Here is an 18,960-nt window from a genome sequence, read left to right on the forward strand (position 1 = left end):
AATTGTGTCAGCTGGCTGCAAACCAAAATGTCCTCCATGAAGATGATCAAAATAGAAATGCTTGAAATTTTGACACAATTGCTCAAAATGTAATGGCAATAATACTCCCATAATTTAAATATTTTATTCTTGAAGAACAAAAGTGCTATATAATTCCTTTTATTTCCGAAAAGGCAACCTAATATGCATTTTCATTTTGCAACAAAATACATGCAAATGTACTAAAAGCTGATGTTCTTCACTTACTGCAAAGCCTATGACCATGAAGCACAATAATTTATACTAACATTTCAAAGTTAAACGCACCAGTAATGTAAATATTATGCAGTCAGTTCACAAAAAAAGCACTCAACCACACAAGACAGATGAATTTTAAACTCTCACATGCTGTGAAGAAGCCTTGACATTTAAATACAAATTTCTAGTGTTAATATCAAAGTAAACCACCGTCAATATGTTAAATGGAAAATTGTGTTGAATCACAGTTGTGTCAGGTGAGGTGTTTTGTCCTTAATAAATGTCTGAGAACGGAGAAAAATGATGTTTGTGCACAGAAATGTCTGGCTCACTTGGCGCTGCATCCTCAAGTCTCTGATGTTGTGTTAACAAGGTCGTGAGATGCTCGGATCACGATTCTCAGCAGCTCAGATGGCAGACACAAACCTGTCCATATTCCCTGGGTACGTGGGGTGTCGTAGGTAACCTCCAGTGTTGGGGATAGGACCTGCTGTGCTGTTATACTGGGAGAAAGAGCCCAGCTGCACTGGGGAGACCCTGTCGTAATGGTCCATGGACTCTGCAGACCCATGGGCTGAGGAATGGAGCCGCCCTGTTGCTGCGTACCCCTGGGTGTGGCCCTGGACATACGAGCCCTGGTGTGGATGGTGGTGTGGATGGCCGTTTGGCCCAGAGTAGGTGAAACCAGGATGCGTAGTAGCGCGGGATGATATTGCCCCTCCGCCTGGTTGGCTCTGGAAAGCCGGGCCTCCCAGGCTGCAGGGACTGGATGGAAGCCCTTCGGGACTGAAGCTCCGGCTGGGCTGCTGCATCACCTCTGGCCCTTGACCTCCCAGCATGCTGGCTGGACTTGGGTGTCCTATGAGGTTATTGATGCTGAACATGCGGTTCTGACCAGGTCCAAACCCAGGAGGAGATGAAGAGTTGTAATAGGCAGTGGGCAGCTGTTGCCCGTAGGTTGGACTGACTGTCATGTTGGGGTAGACCGAGTTGGCATATGCTGATCTGGCAATTTGGACAGGAGAGAAGACTGGTGTCTCGTGGACATACGCGGCGTAAGTGCTGAAGTCACAGCGCTTAAACCTCTTCCTGCGCCTCAGGAAGCTGCCACTCTCAAACATGTCCTCTGCATTTGGGTCTAAAGCCCAGTAGTTTCCTTTCCCTGGCCGCCCCGGCTCTCGAGGGATCTTGATAAAGCAATCATTGAGAGTCAAGTTATGGCGGATGGAGTTCTGCCATTTCTTTGAATTGTCTCTGTAGAAGGGGAAGCGCTCTGTGATGAACTTGTAGATGCCCCCCAAAGTCAGCTTGCGGTCAGGGGAGTTGGCTATGGCCATGGAAATGAGTGCGATGTAGCTGTAAGGGGGTTTTCCTCGCTGGAGAGGTCTCTTTCGTCTGCGTCCTCTGGGCTGCTCCTCTGTCTGCGGTGGAGGGTTGGAGGCAGACAAGGTGGTGTCTGCTGGAGCGTCTTTCTCCACTTTGACCACTGGCATTGTTCAAAAATGTCCCTTAAAAGACAGATTATACAGTGAACTTACTGCAAATGCTGCACAGTAGCAGTACTTCCACAGTTTAGATGAGGTTCCCTCTGTTTGAGTCAACAAATTAAATCCTGCACAGTGGAAGCGAAAACAAGAGTTTTGTCCAGCACACAGTCATGTTAGAAAGATTTGTTTCTAACAACTCACTGTCTTTGAGCCCAAATCCAGCAGTCCTTTAGATGCAGTGAAAGTAAGTTGCTTTTCCAAGAGATCTTGTTTCATTTAATGCTGTGCTTGTTCAGCTTATTCCGACTGTTTGTTGTCCGGTCAAGTTGAAGCGTTACGGTGTGAGCGCTCCATGCGTGGTGATTAAGGTGTGTGTGAGAATGAGTCACTCAGCGTTACCTGAGGAGTGTATTACCTCTGCAGAGCACCTAAGGAGCCACACCCCCCTGAGCATCACATGCTCTCAACATACCTCAGCTTTATAAGGGTCTATTGTTCAGTCTGCATACTTTGTAGCTGAAATTTCTATTTAGAGGGTTTTAGGCTATTTTTAAATGCAGATAAAGCAGTAATGTGTCTGATATCCTTAAATAGCAAAAAAACCAATCTCCGTCCAACCAATCTACATTTCTGATTAGATTTTTAAAAAGTTTACATATTTATTCTATGCAGAATCTTTTGTAATTTCATAGACCAGACCTGTCATAACAATCATGGTTTCCTCTTTTAAAACTATTCAAATGACCCTTTAAAGCCGACCTCAGTTTATTTTAAAAAGTCCAAACAACGCAGACCATCGTTGTTTTGACGTTTAACACTAAAAGACCTCTTTAGTGGTAACTTAACCAATATGTTGTTTTTCTAACTTGCTTCCTTGTTTGCTTTGTGCCAGTGGTTGGACAAGCCAGCTGTGTCAAGAGATGTAAATGTTTTCCAGACAAAGGCCATCCTGTGATTTCAGCATGCAAAATATAGGCCATCATAATAATCCCTGGACTCAACCCAAGAGACAGGGATAACCAACTCCCCGACATGACTATTGTTCATTGATAGTGGTTTTGATTATGAATGTCCTGAAGGAATTGGTAGTAACACTTGCTGGACACGTTTTAAAGTCAGTGTCATAGATTTTTCTGTTTGTGAGTATTTTTGCAGTGCAGAAATTTCTGCTCAAACATTCACTTGCACACAAATCACCAAGCACATTCTTGGATAGTCTAATCTGTAAAAGATCTTCTTTTAAGAAGGCTTCAAACATTATTACATTTCACCAGCAGCAGTGATGGAGACAATGCTGGGACTCTGAGCAGCTCTGGTGGTATGAAGTCTGGGAATCCACAGGTCCAGGGTTGACCACCTTAATCACTTAAACAAACAGAGGAAAACACGGCAGCACACTCCCACTGCTCAACACCAGGCTGGATTAACACTGCGGGCATGTGTCAGAGCGGGAGCTTGGTGAGAGAGCGTGGGTTTGCTCAGACAAACAGCCTGATGAAAGGTTTAGTGCTGTGAGGACGGCCGGGGATGTGGCTCTCCTGGGGTGGGGGGGGGACATGAGAGTCCATGAACCTGTTAGCTGCAATTCAGCTTTGTCATTATAGAAACTAAACACAGTCTTGTCGTTCCAAGATAATCTTGCTAAAACTAGGGAGAGTGAAGAAAAACAGAGGACAGTTGAAAATAAAAAAAAGGTATATAGTTATTGTAAAAGTTGAAGTTGCAGGATTTAAATTTTTACTCAATTTCATTTACACAACCAAGATTATTTTCATTTATTATTATTATTTTCATTATTTGGAAGCCTTCGTGGTCTCTTATTATTTAGGTAAGATTACATTAATTTATTTATTTGATCATTTCTATTTACTATGTATGATTATTATCAGATAATGAGGGAGATGTTTGTAAAAGTAAGCCACTATTTTTTTCTCCCCGCGTTGAGTTATTTAAATTCAGAGTATGTTTTTACAGCCTTAGTCTGTGATTGACTTATCTTTAATAAGACATTTTTGTACCACAGTCATCACTAAAGATCGCTTCCTTTTTGTAGATATTTCATTTAGTTAAACCCATCAGTTATCTAGGAATAAAGTTCGATTTGCATAAGGTTGTACGTGTATATACTTTAGAGGGCTGCGTGTGCGTGCATGTGTGTTTGTGCGGATAGCGTGTGCAAAGCTACCTGACACCCCAGTCAGTGAAAGGAACCAGGAGGCAAATACAAATGTCATTGTAAGCATTTACACCCTAAATGTATTTGATTACTTGAAATAGTTGAGCAATCAATTAGTGGATTTGCAGGAACAGCAAAAGTCTTAGGCAGGTGTGAAGAAATGCTGTAAAGTAAGAATGCTTTCAAAAATATATAATTCAATTTTTTATTTTTATTGATTTACAAAATGCAAAGTGAGCGAACAGAAGAAAAATCTAAATCAAATCAATATTTGGTGTGACCACCCTTTGCCTTCAAAACAGTATCAGTTCTTCTAGGTACACTTGCACAAAGCCAGGGATTTTGTAGAATCATAGTCGGGTGTATGATTAACCAGTTATACCAAACAGGTGCTAATGATCACCAGTTTCATGCGTAAGTTGAAACCGTCATTAACTGGAACAGAAACAGCTGTAGGAGGCTTAAAACTGGGTGAGGAACAGCCAAACTCTGCTACCAAGGTGAGGCTGTGGAAGACACAAGGTAGTTATTCTGCATCAGCAAGGTCTCTCCCAGGAAAAGATTTCAGAGCAGACTGCGGTTTCAAGAGGTTCAAGCTCTTTTGAGGAAGCACAAAGAAACGGGCCACGTTGAGGAAGGTAGACGCAGTGGTCGAAAGAAAAGGAAACTTAGTGCAGCCCATGAAAGACGCATTATGTTTACTTCCCTTCAAAATCAGAAGATGTCCAGCAGCATTAATGTGAATATTGGCTGTTATCTAAAGACTTATGAATAGGATTATGGGTTCTCTCACCTACATATTAGCTAAATCAAATTTAAACAGACAGAAATATACTTAAAAGTCCACAGGTCTGCTCTTGGATGCACCTTTATTCAGCAAACGTATTAGACACACGGTATGAAATAAAATTAAGAGTCCCTGCAGCAAATAGGAAAAGGACAAACAGGATTAAAACTACCGCGCTGTGCAGCAAACAAAGAGACAATTTAAGGTTTATTTGAATTGAACTTTGAACTTTAAACAGTCATTAAATAGTCAATTTAAGTTGTGTTTTTATAACACAGTGTACACATGGAATGTTGTTAATGCACTCTCATCCACATACTGTAATAATGTGTTTGATTGTGTGGTTACTTCACTTCAACTTGTGACAGATGTGATGGACATGCAGTGTAGTTTGCAGCGGACCTCACCCTTTTCTTAAGAAAGCTTCTTATGCTTCATGGCTACGAACAATTAGTGGTGAGTAATTTCTCTGGTACCCGTTGTTGCTGGAGCTCTGTCTCATAGTTGCCATAGTTTGTTTATGCATCATGATTTGGCACTCTACAGCATTTACTGCTAATATTTGTTCATGAGCCTTTTATCTCAGTGTTTGTGCCGTGTGGATGATTAAAAATTTGACTTATGCAGCTGAAAGGTGACTCTACTGTCAACATTTGTGATCATGAACATTTTAGAATGTGCTGATGTGCTTCAGTGACTCACAGTTTGTGTAAAACGTGTTGTGTGACTTGAAAAAGTAGTTCTTGTTTTGACAGAAATCAAACTTTCACTCTTTTCAAAAACAATATTTTGATTGCGAAACAATTCAAGAATAGACAACAAATCTCATTGTTATTCTTTAGTTGCTTGTTTGATTTCACTTTAAAGCTGCTCTAATCATTATTTCTAAATGAACAGATGATGAAATGACACCATAAACACAAACCTACGTGGATTTATTTCCCAAATTTATTTATTTCCCTGCAACTATAATGTTGTGTTTCACTCTCACTGCTCTCATCAGTGTCAGCTTGGATAAATCTGCTGTACACTACCTGTCCAGCACCAAACAGCAGACAATTAGTAACTAGCTGGAAAATTTAGCTGCTAAAAAGATATTTCATGAGTTTTCACGAGTTTTGTCACTTTGTTTGCCCTTTGTACTCTGACGCAGCGACCCAGCGCGCATTTTCAGTTCCTGAAAGCTCACCTGTAGCATTTTTGAAACGAATGTACAACAGAGTCTTCCGGTTGAAGTGTACTTGGGTTTAGCATCACTGAGTATACGTTAGGCCTCCACAGCCAAGGGCCCTGCAGCCATGCATTGATGCTGCCATGAGAGGCCTCCACCTGTCCATCACAGCACAGCGTGGAGACGCAAATGACGGCTGAAGGCTGGGACAGCTGCACAGGAGAGCAGGGCTGCAGCCAAGGCAAATGAAGAGCTCTTCACTTTGTGCCTCACGTATACTTCTGGCTGTGCCAGAGAGAAACGGCTCTCTCCAAACAAAGACAAACAAATTAGACATTTGAATTTGAACACTTGACTTTAACCATTTGATGGCTGGACTTAACGCTGGTGTGCGTGACTTTAGGACAGATGCTAGATGAAAACAGGGCTCATGTCATACGCGGCGATGTTCAATAATATGTGAAAAGAGCAGATAATCGATGATCTTTAACAGTGTAGTTAAGTTGTGAAGCTCCACATTGAGCAGAAACTCACCATAACGCTGAGGGGAGCTGCAGATTCAAGAGATAATAAAGTTCATCACTATCAGCAACCCCTTTCACATTGTCATTTGATGCATTTTATCACATTATTTTATTATTAAAATATTGATTATAGCTACTTGAAAGTTCAGATTTTATTGTCTAAAAATATATTCCTAAAAATGCATAATATTCTTTTAAGGGCACCAGAATATACGTTTTATTGTTTACTTTAAATAATATTTTAGAGAGGGTTTCTCTTTTCTGTAGCAGTTTGACTCTACTACTGTGTGTGTGTGTGTGTGTGTGTGTGTGTGTGTGTGTGTGTGTGTGTGTGTAAATGCTCACTCAGTTAGGCCACTGTGGAGTAAGTGAGGGCTTCTTGTTTGCATTAGCAGCTGCAGGGGCTTGGTGAAGATGCAAAGTCCTGACGGTTGACTTGCTCCAAACCCGGGCCAGTTTACATAACTGAAGTACTGCACTGCCCAGGGAGCCTGCCGTTAAATCTGTGTGTGTGTGTGTGTTTATGTGTGTCTCTTGTATTCCCATTGACACAGAAAGAGACACTGGTGGATACAGTGGTGCACTCAGACTGAAACTATCCACTGGGCTGTTGTTCTAGATGTGAGGATGCTTTGAAACAAAAGGCATCATCAGCTCTGCAGACCTGTTGAAAGTCCCAGGTATTTAAAGCTCTGTGTGTTGTTCACTTAGTGAGTCACATGACCATCAGTGGAGACGATGTGAAAGGAGTCACTCATCGTGATGAACCAGTAGAGAATTGCCACCTAAATCTGCTCCTTAAGGAGCTTTACTTTGAGTTTCAGCTCATCATTAAGCCGTCCGGCCCAAAACTTTACTGTTTTAATTTACTCTGACCGCTCTCAGAGAGCTGTTTTTAGCTGCAGCTGTTTTTAGTTAAAAAGTTATAACATCTTAAAAGTTATAAGGTTTTCCCTCTGCTGTTGGTGGAGACCAAATACAGAACTGAAAGACAATGAGTATTAGACTCACATTCTCCAGGTGGACGTAATCACTATCACTCGCTTTGTGTCGACTGGATGCGGAAATAATCAAATGTTTGCAAACATGTTCACCATATTAACTTAAAAAGAAATTATTTCCATTTAGTTGAACTTTGTTGCACCAAATGGCCAAAAAATAAGTTATTGTACACTTAAGGAAAGGACTCTTTTAAGGCCTCACTCCAGGCTTCAACAAAGTGGTTGTCGGGTGGTCGAACAGCGCCTTAAACCCCACCACACATTTCAAACTTGGGGCTGCGTCAAAAACAACAATTTCTGTAACTTTCCAGAGCTGACAGTCTGATATTCACACCCACTTCAAGCTGTGATTGGCCAGATGTGCGGAAAGTAAGAAGGGCTTGAACTTCTCCCTTAAGCTCCCCTTTGTCAATCTGCCACAACTGCCTCTGTCACATTGCGTGTGCAGATCAAATACAACTATAAAAGCCTTTCAGGAAAGACTGTCCTTATGTGAATAATTATTGCTTCTCCCGCCTCTCTGTGCTGGCCGTTTTTCAACCAGCCTTTGAGTGTCCATTTGGAACAGCTGCGAGCACTTCAGGTGGCACATGGTACGAACTGTTTTTATTTTTCTAGCATAAATCTGCCTCAAGGCCAAAAGTTTCTGACAGTACTTCACTAGCTTCCCTCCCCGAGCATTTCCACATTAATTAGTACCTTAGTTAATGTGACTCAATTGTATGACTTGTAACCATGTAACCGCTCTTATTTGATCTCAGTGTTTGAACAGCACACAGAGATTGAAATACCCGTGACTTCAACACTAGTCTATAGTCTATAGAAGTGATGAGGCCTCTTGTAAAACTGGTTAAGCTACAACAATCCAGTGGCTAAGTTAATTTCTGCTTGTCATTAAAGGATAAGTCTGGTATTATTCTATATTTTCCCATGAAAGACCAACGGCAACAACATGTCAGTTCATCTCTCAATACTTTCCAACTTCCTAACCTATCTGTGGCTCTTGGTACCGAGCTCATTGGTTCATAGTGAAGATGTGAATCTTTAAAAACTGGTCACTAAAGTATCTTTCATTTTTGCAAATAAAGCTGAATGATTTCATCCTGGCAAAGTAATATTTGCAAAAATCACACAAACAGATGTGAACAGGGCATTTGCTGTGGACTATTTTCAGCTGTGGACTAATACGTGCCACTACACATTTACGGCAGGATGATGGTGTATGTAGGATTGTCTCAAAATAATACATACAACTACATACACATACAACTTATTGTATATATAGATAGTTCAATTAAGAATAGAACAGAAAATAAGAAAAACAAGATATAGTTATATATGCACACACCCAGGAAATAAATCTGTAGTGCATTTTTGCACTTGCATTTACATATGGGGAAATGTAAACAGCAGCAACAGGATAGTGATGGTAGTGATGGTCTTCATCTTCATCCGTCAGCTTTGACTGTGTTTGAGCATTGACTCTGCCGTCCCTTTCTTACTGGAGTTGCGTACTAATCCTGGGGATGCTGAGATGAAGCCTGGTCTCACTCAAGATGCAGGCACAAACTGGCTCTGATTTCCTGTTACATTGCCAACCTAAGTCCCATTTCATCCGGTCCACCTTCCCGCAACTGCACATTATCCAGAAGCAGCTGGTCCAAGCTGGGCTAGTTCAGCTCTCAGTGTATCACCAGCTCTCTTCTCTGTCCTCTGGTGTGGTCGCACCACCTGCTGCGGTGTTTGGTCTTGATGTTGGTCGTAAGATGCTGTGGGCAGTGGCTGTCAGGTCTGCTGCTCTTAATCCAAACCCCATGTTTCATATCCAATGCCTGTGAGTGTATTTGTGGCCCACCGCCTGCTGCGGTGTTTGGTCCGACTGGATGCTGTGGATTAACAACGTTTTTGACACCAACAAACACTGTTTCTTCACATTCTATTGATAGCGTTGATTTTTAAATGTTTTAAACAAAATTTCTGGCCAAATTTGAGCTATCATACCTCTTTAAAACATGATGCAACAAACAAATATGCCTTCCTTTATGTAAGCCCACACTAATCAAAGTCAATTAGATATGGGTAGACAATTTTGAACTGCAGCATCAAAGCCAGACACACTCCATGAGTCAGCCAACAACACTCCAATCAGCACTTGTCAACTCAAACTAATTATCACAGGAAAATCAACACTTCTTAATGCTGAAAAATTAGAAGAATAAATCACTGGTGAAAAGACCAGAGGAAGAAATATATATCTTATGTGTGTATATATAAATATATATAAATATATATATATATATATATTGACCAAGATAAAAAGAGTAAACCTCTACGTTATTGATATATTTCTAAATTTGGTCTATTTATTTATTAGCAGATAATCAACTTATTCACGTTTGTATCCTTATCCATAGATGACAGTGGATCAGGTTTTCCTCATATGACACACACTGAGTGACTCATCCCTCACCTGATAGAGACAGTATCTCTCTCCTGCACTTAGAGCTCACAATTATAGTCATGCCTGGTTGCAAATGTCAGTGCATCTATGTCAGTTGGGCTCTGTTAGGATCTATGTGTCAACACCTTATAGATGTCTGAGCCTGCACATGAGCATTTTTACCCATGCCTGCACCTGAAAGGACCCTCGGTTGCACAATAGGATCGCACGTTAGGATGGCCATAGAAGTCGAGCTCGATCCTCCTTATTTTGTTCTACTTCATTAACAGGGATTCATTTCTCTCTCTGTGTGTCTGCTGTCTGACAGCGAGGAGGGTGGAAGGGGGAAGAGTCAGAGGAGATGTGTTGTTACCACACAGAGTCCCACTGGCTTTGGCAAAGTATTTCCCATGAAATAAAGCTTTTGCTGTCTTTTCTCTTGATTTGTTCAGCACAGCCCTTTCTGTGTGGGCGCGTAATGGCATGCATTAGTCAGTCTATTGCAAACTTAAATGAGAGTTTCAACATATTTTTATGAAATATGCCGGTATGCTTTCTTGCCGAGGGTTGGATGAGATTCATTCCACCTCTTGTCTGTACGATAAATGTAAAAGCTACTGCCAAATGTCAGTTAGCATAGCATAGCATAAAGTCTGTAAACCCGGCTCTGCCTAAAGACAACAAAATTAACATTAACATGTTTGTGTTGTATAAAAGTAGGAAATCGTCTAAGCAGCCCCTGGAAAAAAAGACAACATGTCAGTTTTGTCCCTTTTTTTTTGTCTTTTTAAAAAGAAATCTTATGTGGGTTTGCATATGGTTTAGTATGATCTATAATTTGGTCTCTTGTCTTGCCTGTGTGGGCCAGGCAGCCTGCCAAAACCGTATCTCCACTATTGCAGCAATAATGGGCAACTCGCTCGATCATAATTGCTGCTTTGGTCGCAGGTATTGCAATTGTTCAGTGATGCACAACAAGGCTTTTGTGTGTCATTGCTGACAAGCTTTCACCGCCACCTAAATCCTCTGATTCCTAAGCAGGAAGATACAAGTATTCATCCAGCTTCCACTGATATCCCTGAGCACAGTGCTGTGTTTTCTCAGCTGTCAAACTTCTGACATGTCTTTTTAAACTTGGCAGATGAAGCACTTGTGGAAAGGGCATTGGCCATGAAAATGCATGTTTGTCATTATTTGATGTTTAACAGCTTGATTTTTTTTTTTTTTGTAATATGAAATGATGAGTGTTATATAAATGAATCACAAACAGCAAGGCAGTATAAGACAAATGGAACACACCAGATCTAAACACAAGATACATAAAGCATAAAATAATGAATAAAACACATGAATAGTTAGAAAAATAAACATAAGTTTGTGTAGCAGAAGCTACAGTGTATTTCTCCCTCTTTTTGATTTTGTTAAATCATCTCACAAGTTGGGAGCCGCAGGTGTAGTGCGCTGCTCCACTCTGTAAAGTGTTCTTTACATTTATGTGTCAAAGTTTGTTTTGTCCTCATTAATGAGTCTACCTCAGTTTACTGATGTTACCACAGTGTCTGTTTAGCAGTTGTTATTGCAGTTATTTTCAGTTTCAGGTTACCTTCTCTGTTTACAATGTCTACCAGGCTAATTAAGGCGCCAGACACAAGACTCATGCAAAGGCAATGGTGGCACAACATCTTCATGTGTGACTTGACTCAGAGACTTGAGCATGACCACTCAAACAGGATGTGGTGCAGAGCAGTCCACTTGTGTGCGTGCATGTGTGTGTGTGAGAGAGAGACATAGCTAGCAGTGTGTTGGTTGTTGTCTCATGTCAAGTCTCATGCATACCTGTATCAGGATTGTGGAGAAGGGAGGTTGTGCTCTTGACTCAGACTTGCGTGGTTATTGGCCAAAGAGGAAGAGAAATCTAGACTGGTATGTTGTTTCTTTCCAGTGCCACCTGTGTGTCTGTTACTGTGGGATTTGTACCTCCTCAATCACTGACACATATGGATTATCTGTACTTAAGGCAAAAAGCCAATACAAGCCACATCATGTGTGCGAGCAATCAGACACTCAAACACAACATATCTTTCCCTTTGTGGACAGAATCTTCTAAAGATCTGCTACCAGTGTAATTGCTGTAATTAGACCTGGAAAAGAGTGTTTTTTCAATGTAAACCTTCCCTTTAGTAAATTTATTACACTTTTAAAAACACACACAGACGCCCTGAAGCAGTATTGTCTTCCAACAAGTTTAGATTTATGCCTGATGTGACATAATGTGGATTTATTCCCCTGGTGCTTAGCAGGTTGGATGATTAGTGGCCTTTGTGGTTTTATCATGAGGTGCCACAGGCTTGTGCTTTGCAAAGATAGCCGAAGTCGGGTGCGAACACAGGTTAAAGGTGGGTCAGCTGCTGATGAAAGATTACGAGCGAATGAGTAAGCCAGAGAAAGAAAGAAAGAAAGGGAGAGAGAGAGAGAGAAGAGGAATACTGCTGAACAATGCTAAACCTACTCACCTGGATTTCTGTCAGTGCAGGTGCAGGTGGAGGGCTGCCCCAATGCAGATACTTTCCTTTTCTTTGTTTAGCTTTCGTGGGAGTTGTCACGGTCTATTGACCATCTATGCTATCAGGGGGTTTATAGTAACTTACAAAATGCGTTGCACTATTATTCATAAAATATAGCCCCATAGAATAACTAGAACAGAGCGAGGGAGATCACTGAAAAGGTGTAATAGTGTTTTGTATTCAAAGAGATCAAAAGCCTGATCGGTATTCCATCCATCTACCAACTGGCTGTGCCCGCTTATCCTTGAGGGCCACAGGGGGGCTGGAGCCAATCCCAGCTGACATTGGCCAAGATGCAGGGTACAAACTGGTCAGTCACAGGGCTGACACATAGAGACAAACAACCATTCAAACTCACATTGATACCTACGGGCAGTTCGCCAGTTAACTTAACCTGCATGTCTTTGGACATGTTTTCCCCACGACTGCTCCACACAGAAAGGCCAGCAGGTTCGAACCCAGAGCCCTCTTCCCGTGAGGCGACAGTGCCAATCAGTAATCCAATTACCAGCAAATCAAATGAATTTAATGCTATGCTATGCTATGCTATGCTATGCTATGCTATGCTATGCTATGCTATGCTATGCTATGCTATGCTACAGATGTAACGTATGAAGAGTGATACCACCGGCTGGTCTATGGTTAATTTAAAATTTTTTAAATTTATTACAACTTGAGTGTCATTTTTTGGTTGATTTGGTGATTATTGCTGTAACAGTAACATTTTACTTATGAAATTAATTGCTAAGATCTGTTCACTAAAAATGCAATGAAATTCTTACTTTGCTAGTTTCCCACCACAGGACAACTATCTGTTGTCGGCATCCACCACTGTTTAGCCGTCATTCCTGTGCAATGAGGGATTATTACCAACATTTTAGGTGTTCTAACGTTTGGTTTAATCTCCAATAAAGTGGTTTGTACTCTCTAATCTGTCTAAATCATTGACTGTATGCAGATATGAACGCTCATATTTCTTGACCTGCCAGACTACGTTGTATCGATGTTGCTCAGTTACCAGATCTCAGCAAATAATTTATTGAGTACAATGTTAGCATAATCAGAAGAATCTACAAAAAAGGCCCAAGTTGTAGTAAACACAAATGATCCTTTCAGGGCAACAAAGAGCCAGAAAAGCACCAAATCTACAGCTGAAGGGGAGATAGAGGAGGCAACTGAAGCAGAGATGTATAGGAAGAACTGCACAAGGGGTGTTAAAATGTGGTGTGACCCTGAAAGATAAGGATTTAATGTGGTTACAGACAAGCACACATGCTGTGTGACTCCTTAACCTGCACATGTAAGACTGGTCTAAAACGCTGTTGTTCAGAGGGATGAAGCTTTGCTGCCAGACGAGTAATTCTGGATTCTTTCAGAAAATTACAGACTTTATTTTGACGTCTGGCTGTTCTTAAGTGCCAGATGTCGAGGCAAAATCCGACTCCTGGTTACAGGTTGAGGCTCTAAATCTGCAGATATACAGCGACAAGGACATAAATGCACAAAAAAAGCCAAGACTTTGAATTGCGTGTGTGTGTGTCATTGACTTTGCACGCTCATGTGCATAAGTATGCGTGTATATGTGAGTGTGTGATCTGGGCTGTGCTTGAAGGTTGATTCTCCAGCACCCACACTCTGTCATGCATAGAGAGGTTTGAGCTGCACAATGGAAGTGTGATGGGTGTGACTGTCTCAGGGATTATAGTTGGAGAATAGATCCAGAAACGGACAGGTTCCACTGCCTCGCTCGCTCTGCACAGAGACTCCTCCTTCACTCCAAGCGGCAAAATCCTGACGCTCTTTAATGTCACTGCAGTATCTGTATACTGTATAAGGAGCTGCATTTAGTTTTTTTTAGTTGATTTTAAATGTTAAATTTGACTTTTAAAGGTGTGAGCATGTCTCCCTGTGTGACCTGATGAAACACACTTTTTTTTATTTATTCTGATTTCTTTCTCCCCTCAGGTTAATTGATTTGTTTGTGTATCAACTTTTTGTTTGGGACACCATTTGAATGGACTGATGGATTTGCACACCAAATGTTGTCCCATTGTACTGTTTTGCATGCTGTGCGGCTGGCCCTTAACCTGGCACCACTTGTCATGAAAGCCCTTCTCTCTGGTTCGCTGTTGGCTCACACTGAAAAACCTTTTACAAGCTGAGCCACTGTAGAGAATTTATGACCAGGAATAAACTACTCTGAAGTTAATGTGCTCAGTGCTGCTAAATAACTCAAAGCCCAGCTCTTTTTGCATAGCCTGGTGTAGGGGAGGGTAAGCTAATAGTTTTGTGTAAAATAAGATATGAATTCTCCATCGTCAGCGTTTTCCCTGAACAGAAGTATCATTCTGTCATTCATGGTGTTTTATCGGCTTTTCTGAGGGTTATAGTTATTAAAAACTTGTTAATGTGTATCTGCTAACCTGACTTCCCCTTTTGTCAGCTGGAAAATCATCATGCGACAATGAAAAAGGTAAAAGAAGGACACAGGTTTTAGTTGTTTTTCCAGCAAACAGTATACAGAGGAATAGAGCAGAAAGCTATGAAAATAATGTGAATTGTTTCATTTGTCTGCTTAAAGGAATTATTTAAAGAACTTGTTGTTTCACCTGTGGACTAGCCAAACCTGCCCAAACCTTTTTTTCTGGATTTTTATCAAAGAGGTTTAATGTGTCATTAAGTTTAAGTCATATACACTGACAATCTAAATATTTTTAGCAGGAAAATAGATAAATATAAAGGAATTAATCACCAATACCCAATATGCAATGTCAGAAATGTTGATTCAAGCAAGCCTGTATCAGTTTTTATGCATTTACCACGTTACCCGATGCTATCACACCTGTAGTCCTCCCAAAAGAGAAGAATATGGCCTTACCTGGTGGAATCAAGATAATTTGTACTTTATCTGGATTTGATTTTCTGTACAGTAATGGTGATGAAATGATAAATGAAAAAGAACGAGACATCTTGTGATGCTGTTTCCTGTGTGATGGACTTCCTGTTAGTCTGAGGACGGGAACATCATAAATAAGGTGAGTAATAGTGTGCAGGAGTTTTTGCTTATTTCACAACCATTGTGTGACGTTCTTTAAATGATGTTGTTACGAGTGCTGCCCATGTCCTCCTCAACCCCCGTCCGAATGCCTTTAACTCTTTTGAGTTCAACACCCACTCTGCGAGGACTGGTTCATACCAAGATATGAAGCCCGATGACGGAAGGTGAGGCCTGCCACACACTCTGCCCAGCAGATTATCTGGGGTTAAAAGTGGAGGATTTGCGGCTACATTTTCACACACCCAGACTTTTTCTTTTTCTTTTGGATTCCAGTGTGTAAGCCTGAGTGACAGAGACCCTCGTGAAGGACTGGGCTGGTGTTGGAAGTGAATCCAGAGGCGGAAACGAGCTTCACTCTCCTTCAGACTGATGGACAAGTGTGGCGTCAGACCCCCAGAGACCCTCACGGTATGGTTAACAAATATGCACGAACACACACACACACACACACACCCACACACATAGACACACTCCCCCCTGTTGGCACTCACATGCTCGTTTCAGTCCGCGCCTCCTCTCCTCTCACTGCCTCTCTCTGCTGCTGCTGCCGTGGAGTTGCCTGACCTGTCTTACTGCCTCGTTTGTCAACCCCAATCACTTGCTCTTTGAGCCACTCTGACAGACAGGGGTATTAGCTGCTTCTGTCTGGTGTTGAGAGCTGGGCTTTTCTGCTGAATAGGGAAACTATGTATGAACGCCACAGGAAAACATGTAATGACACACACACAGGCATACTCCCACTAACAGCTGCTCCTCAGAGTGTATGAGTGTGTAAGTGTGTGCTGGTGTTAATTCTCAGAAGTCTTTGCTTGTTTATTGTCTTTATTTGGCTTTCATTTCTGTCTTCACTACTCTTCTTTTTTTTATTGCTGCTCAGATGTGTGCTGTTATGTGTGTGTGTGTGTGTGTGTGTGTGTGTGTGTAAGGGGAGGAGGTAAGTGTAGAAACCAGTGGTGGAGGTTGTACTCAGATACTTTACTAGCAACAATGAGAATGTCACAACATAAAAATGCTCCACTATGAGTGTGTGAATGTATGTAATCATTTTAAAACTGTACAGGAAGTGACATAAATCCAGAATAGTGGCCCCTATCAGTTTTATACTATTATCCAGAGGTGTGGACTCGAGTCACATGACTTGGACTCGAGTCAGACTCGAGTCATGAATTTGATGACTTTAGACTCGACTTGACAAAATGTAAAGAGACTTGCAACTCGACTTGGACTTTAACATCAGTAACTCGTGACTTCACTTGGACTTGACCCTTTTGACTTGAAAAGACTTGCTACTTTCCCCAAACCCAAAGATTAAAAAGTATGTTGACATATATCTATATCTGTGTGTGTGTGTGTGTGTGTGCGTGTGTACCTGAGCAAGCGTGCTGTCAGCCCGACATCCAATCAAATTAGATCACGTTGTTTTGATCCGACAGCATCCAACCAATCAAATTACAGGACAACCAATGAAGCGGATAAAGCAGCGTGCCAGTTGGCAAAAATGATACCAAAGATAGTTTCGTTTGGGTATAAAAACTACGAGGTGGTCAACAAAAAACGAATCGCAGTATGTAAAACATGCGGGTCGAAGATTACGGACGGAGACGCAACAACTTCCAACTTTGTTCGACTAGATTTAAGTTAAGTAAAGTAAAAGGGCCTGTCTAGTTGAAGGTGAAAACTGTTTTGCAATATGATGTGAGATCAATACAATACAGGACAGAAACTGCTGTGCAACTAGTTATAGTGCAGTATGCTATGGAAATACAATGTCAGCACTTTTTGTGCAATTACATTTGTTTCTTTCAAATGTGTTTGAACAATGTTCTTGCTAAAAAAGGTTTGAATAAATACAGATGTTGTAGCATACATGATCTGTGTAAATATTATTTCTCTGTTGTTAAAAGGACTCGAAAGGACTTGAAACTCAAATGGTAGGACTTGGGACTTGACTTGAGACTTGTCGGTCTTGACTCGGGACTCGAGGGCAAAGACTTGAGACTTACTTGTGACTTGCAAAACAATGACTTGGTCCCACCTCTGCTATTATCTATTTTATTATTGAATAATTAATACTGATGCATTTCTGTGTAAGTAGTTATTCTAAGATGGTTTAATCTATAACACCAACGTCATGTTCTGAAAACTGAGAACCGTAGTTCTCAAGCAAAGAAGAATTTTACCATGTGGTGTATGTGTACTGCATATGTGACATAATTAGTTCCAGTTAAATACAGTTTGACGTACTTTCTACTTTTTGTTTTCAATTTCTGCTGCTTTATACCTCTAGTAAGAATTTACGCAGAAAATATTTGATCAGGTTTTAAATTATGATGCATAATTAATTTAGAATTAGAATATGAATTAAACTGCTCGGTTGCACATCAGGAAGTTAAAATTGCCTCTGTCTCAACCAGCTAAAACATTTAAATCTTTACACAGAAGCAATCGTCCAATAGTTTAATATAAAATCACATAACCTAAGCAGAGGCCATTCTGCTCCATAATAATACTTTTAAGTATATTTTCTGATAATACTTTTGTATTTTTACTCAACTAAGATTTGTTTTTTGTAACAGAGTATTCTACATTGTAGTTTTACTAATTACGTACATTAAGTAGTATAAGATCTAAATACGTCTTCCGTCACTGTATAATCTCAAGAAGAAAAACACAACAAATGTTCCTGACTGGACTCTAATGTGGTGTTCGTGTTCAGTACCTTAAGATTTTTATTCATGTTTCATCAATTACAAAAAAGCTGTTAAAAATGCACTTGTGCACTTATACCATAAGGCCGGGGATGACAGCTCACATGGAGTGCTGCCACGAAAAAAAAAAAAGATCCATGTATATCAAACGAGGGTTGAATAAACACTGGAAATACCTCCCAGCGGAAATGTCCTCAGAAATGTCCATAAAGATGAATTAACACCTAAAAAAACTGAACAATATAACCTTTGCAGCACTGTTGCATTAAGGCTGCTTTAGTTTTAGCCTCATAAACTGGCAACTATCTTGAAATGTTTTAAAATGAGAAAATTTGTGTAACGTGCATTTGTTGTAATGGATCTGTAGTGTTAAGTAGATGTGAGTGTGAGTTTTGGGGTAGTTTTTTTTTGAGTTTGACGAGGATGTTTTTCTTCAAATGTCCCACACACAGTATAGTAGTACACAGTACATACCATACTAGCACTTTTACATGTGCGAGTTAGTAGCAGAACCAGTTTTAATGTACTAGAGGTTGTGGGAGGTACCTGAGTTTGATACTTTTTGTTCCCTGGGCCTCAGTGAATAAGTGAAACATGTCTGTAACCCGTGTGGGTGTCTTGCGGTCTGCTGTGGTTTGGGGTTGGCCAGAAAACAGAAGCAGCTTTCCATTCATGCATTAAGAGCTGTGGCTGATTCAGGTGTCAAACATGATGGAGTGGCTGACTACCCTGCCAGTTTAAGCTTGCCATGGCTGGCTAGCTGAGCGGCTGACTGACTGACTGAGTGTGCAGCATCGCTCCTCTTTA

General features: G+C 40.9%; 1 protein-coding gene across 1 annotated transcript; it reads right to left on the reverse strand.

Annotated features, from left to right (window-relative positions):
• Positions 1-258: 258 nt before the first annotated feature.
• Positions 259-1,730, reverse strand: foxe1 (forkhead box E1). The gene has a single exon (XM_070828390.1). It carries the CDS (start codon positions 1,728-1,730, stop codon positions 645-647), a length of 1,086 nt encoding a protein of 361 aa, XP_070684491.1. The 3' UTR covers positions 259-644.
• Positions 1,731-18,960: the final 17,230 nt, after the last annotated feature.

This window comes from Pempheris klunzingeri, chromosome 3 (assembly GCF_042242105.1).
Source record: "Pempheris klunzingeri isolate RE-2024b chromosome 3, fPemKlu1.hap1, whole genome shotgun sequence".
NCBI lineage: Eukaryota > Metazoa > Chordata > Actinopteri > Acropomatiformes > Pempheridae > Pempheris > Pempheris klunzingeri.